This window comes from Sinocyclocheilus rhinocerous, unplaced genomic scaffold (assembly GCF_001515625.1).
Source record: "Sinocyclocheilus rhinocerous isolate Xijiao unplaced genomic scaffold, SAMN03320098_v1.1 scaffold295, whole genome shotgun sequence".
NCBI classification, from domain to species: domain Eukaryota; kingdom Metazoa; phylum Chordata; class Actinopteri; order Cypriniformes; family Cyprinidae; genus Sinocyclocheilus; species Sinocyclocheilus rhinocerous.
In genome coordinates this window covers 2,281,530-2,284,660 of record NW_015647035.1, presented here as the reverse complement: position 1 = coordinate 2,284,660, position 3,131 = coordinate 2,281,530, and the positions used below count along the sequence as shown (strand labels likewise).

At 37.1% G+C, this 3,131-nt stretch overlaps 1 protein-coding gene across 1 annotated transcript in view; it reads right to left on the bottom strand.

Moving 5' to 3' along the window:
* The window catches only part of LOC107708457 (storkhead-box protein 1-like), an 18,653-nt gene extending 17,212 nt beyond the window's left edge, over positions 1-1,441 (bottom strand). Inside the window, exon 1 of the mRNA XM_016512700.1 lies at positions 1,084-1,441. Within this exon, the coding sequence (XP_016368186.1) occupies positions 1,084-1,396 (313 nt within the window). The 5' untranslated portion in view covers positions 1,397-1,441. The remainder of the gene's footprint in view (positions 1-1,083) is intronic.
* Between the last annotated feature and the right edge of the window lie 1,690 nt (positions 1,442-3,131).

Here is a 3,131-nt window from a genome sequence, read left to right as displayed (position 1 = left end):
CTACAATACTACAGCGAGAATAAAAGTTACGCTTTCTTTCTTTGCGTGAACATTTGGGCGGCTTTATGCAAATCTTCCCACATAGTGAGGTAGGTATGTGGGGGCGTGTTCGAACGAGCCGTTTTAGGTAGGTGTGGCTAACTCTTACCTTTTATAAAGAATATCTCTTTGGATTTGAGACTTTAGTCTTTGCAACTTTACAGATCTTCTTTATGCACCAAGAGCTTGTAACACTCTAAAGAGAAAGGAAAAAATGAAATCGCATCATATGACCCCTTTAAGAGTGTAGAGCATATGGATCCTTATAGAGAGCCACTGGGAAAAATGTCCATGTACCACTGAAGGTTATATTTTGATTTTCTAATGAAATCTGTCAAAATCTAGTTTAAAACATGCCAAGTTCTAAGAAATTCATGTTGGTTTCATATATTTCTGAGAACATATCATTTTCTACAAGGACTTTGACTCTAAAAATGTCAAATGGTGTAACCATCATGTAAAAAGTAGTCATATATATTTTTGTGCTTTTCAATGCAACTTAGTCATTTTCTTCAAAAAAAAAGTTTTCAAACATGTTTAAAGATTCATGCATATGGATACATTTTCTCAGGGTTACTCCATTTGACTGGAACAAAACGTGCCTTTTTTTCCCTTTCTTTTCTTTATGTTGGTTTCAATGCAGTGACTTGCATTAGGCAGACAAAGGTTTTCAAATTTTTATTTAAATATTGTTTTCAAATAGAAATGTTAATAGCCTATTTTAAAACAAAGCCTCACTATTTATCTTAGAAATAATAACTAAAGATTATGACTCCTTGTCTCATTATCCAAAAAGTCTCCTTATCCAAAAAGTGTTCTTTACAGATTTGACCATGTCACTTTCATCAACAAAATGCTAAATTTACAAAAGCCCAAGCCTTCCTCAGATTTCGCTCTCGTGGGACTCACTTCTGTAGCGCACTCGTTCTGATCACGTTCAGTTAAATCTGCAGAGTGGCCATGAGCTGTAGACAAAGCTCTGGGACGATCATCATGAATGAATCTTATAACACCCCTGCAAACAGCCAAATGCTGATCACCTACCCACTGCTTTGATAGTGTATCCTTTGGGCGACCTCAGCGCCCTGCGCATCCACGCTTCCCTCAACACCTCCAAATGATTGGCATTGCCCTGGACGAGAAGCACGTAGTTCTCCAGCCATCCCTGGAAGGAAACTTCCGACACCGCTTTCACGAGTCTTTTATTCCAGAAGCTTCGCGAATTTTGCGATTTAAAGTCCGCAAACACATCCTGTCCATTGGTGCTGCTCGCGCTGTATTTGCTGTCCTCGTCCCGGCAGAGAACAACAGCGAGCGACGCGGCTGACAGCTGGACCAAGCGGTGCTGTACAGACATTTCTGCCTTCAAATGAATCTCATTCTACATGTAGTTTTGGGAATGAGGCCTCATATTTGGCTGTAATGTGTCACATTTCTGGAGCGCAGGACGCCGCACCGTGTGTCTCGACTCTGAATGTGTTCTTCGGTGTCTACGGGCTCCCAAGGCAACCGCCGCTTCGGACGCAGGGGAGGGGAGACGCAGCGAACCAATCAAAACGCTTCTTTAATTATATGGGCGCGTTCGCGTCTGGACTGCCATTGAAAAGAATCTACAGGTAACGTTAGTAAACAAACCGTGCAGGGAAAAGAGGTGGTTAATGGGGCGCATTATGCAGAGATTGTATTTTTGTCATTAAACCACAACATCAAGTAAGTGTGACGATCAAACAATTTTGCTTCAGTTTCAGCAGCAAACAAGCCACATTCAGCCGCATTATTCTATGCCTATATGCACCTTACATTTCGCAGTGGAGCTAATTTTTTATTCCAGTGAATATTTCAAGGCAGTTTGTATATTTTATATATATAAACAAAACATATTTTTCTTAAATATATACATGCATGTGTGTGTATTTATATATACATAATAAATATACACAGTACACACACATATGTAAACAAAAACATTTATTTTGGATGCGATTAATCGTTTGACAGCACTACACAAAATACTTAAATATTTCCGCAATTATTGGCCAAAAATGTCACCGCATATGGAGTAAGTTGTCACAGTGGAACCTGCTTTTAACAGACTATTATAGACTAATGAGTACAATCTAAACATAAAACAACTAAAATAATTCATGAAACAGCACAAATGTAAAATATAACATAGTAAAATAAAATATAACATAGAATATCGACCCAGTGCATTGATTTGGCCAATAAATATTTCAATTTATAAATTTTATGAATTTATGACATTTAAAGTGTGAAAAGCAATAATTCTTTTGCAACTTGTTACTGAGCTTTTGCAATATATGTTATTTGGGATTTTAGTTTAGAAGACTTAATTATAATTTAAGAGGATTTTGAACCGTTTTAAACCCACTGCCAGAGAAAACACACATTTGCGTAAGTGGACTTTTGACTCAAAACTATGTACACTCTTAAAAATAAATGTTCTAAAAGATGGTTCGTGGTGATGCCATAAGGACCATTTTTGTTCCTCAAAGAACCCTTCAGTGAACAGTTATTAAATAATCATTTTTATCTTAACATTATAATAACCTGAAGAACCCTTTTCTACTATAAAGAGTCTTTTGTGCATTTGAAATGATCCATGGGTGTAAAGGTTCTTCATGGAACCAATGCCAATAAAGAACCTTGATTTTTAATAGTCTACTTATACATAGTTATATGTAGCTCTTATGACATGTGACAACTAGTCTCTCCTATATCAACACTATCATCAGCAATGTGGTGAGTGTAAGAAGCATAAATACTGAATACTGAGACTAAAAATTCACAAACTACGTAACAATTGTCTATAGGCAGACTGCTGTTTTGAAACCTGTACAAATTCAAGAAATAATTTTGATATCCGAAATCCTGTCCCGAGTTTAAACTCAAGCTTTGTCTCATGTGGCATATAACAGACAGATCAAAAGGTGGCTGAAATGTATGTATGACCATAGGACAAAGGTCTAGCAGTGGAACAGGATATTGTGTTTCCTTGGTGTATGTAAAGAATACATTCCCTCTTCCCACCATAAATCATGTTAAAGGTAGACATGCATGACCGCATACTC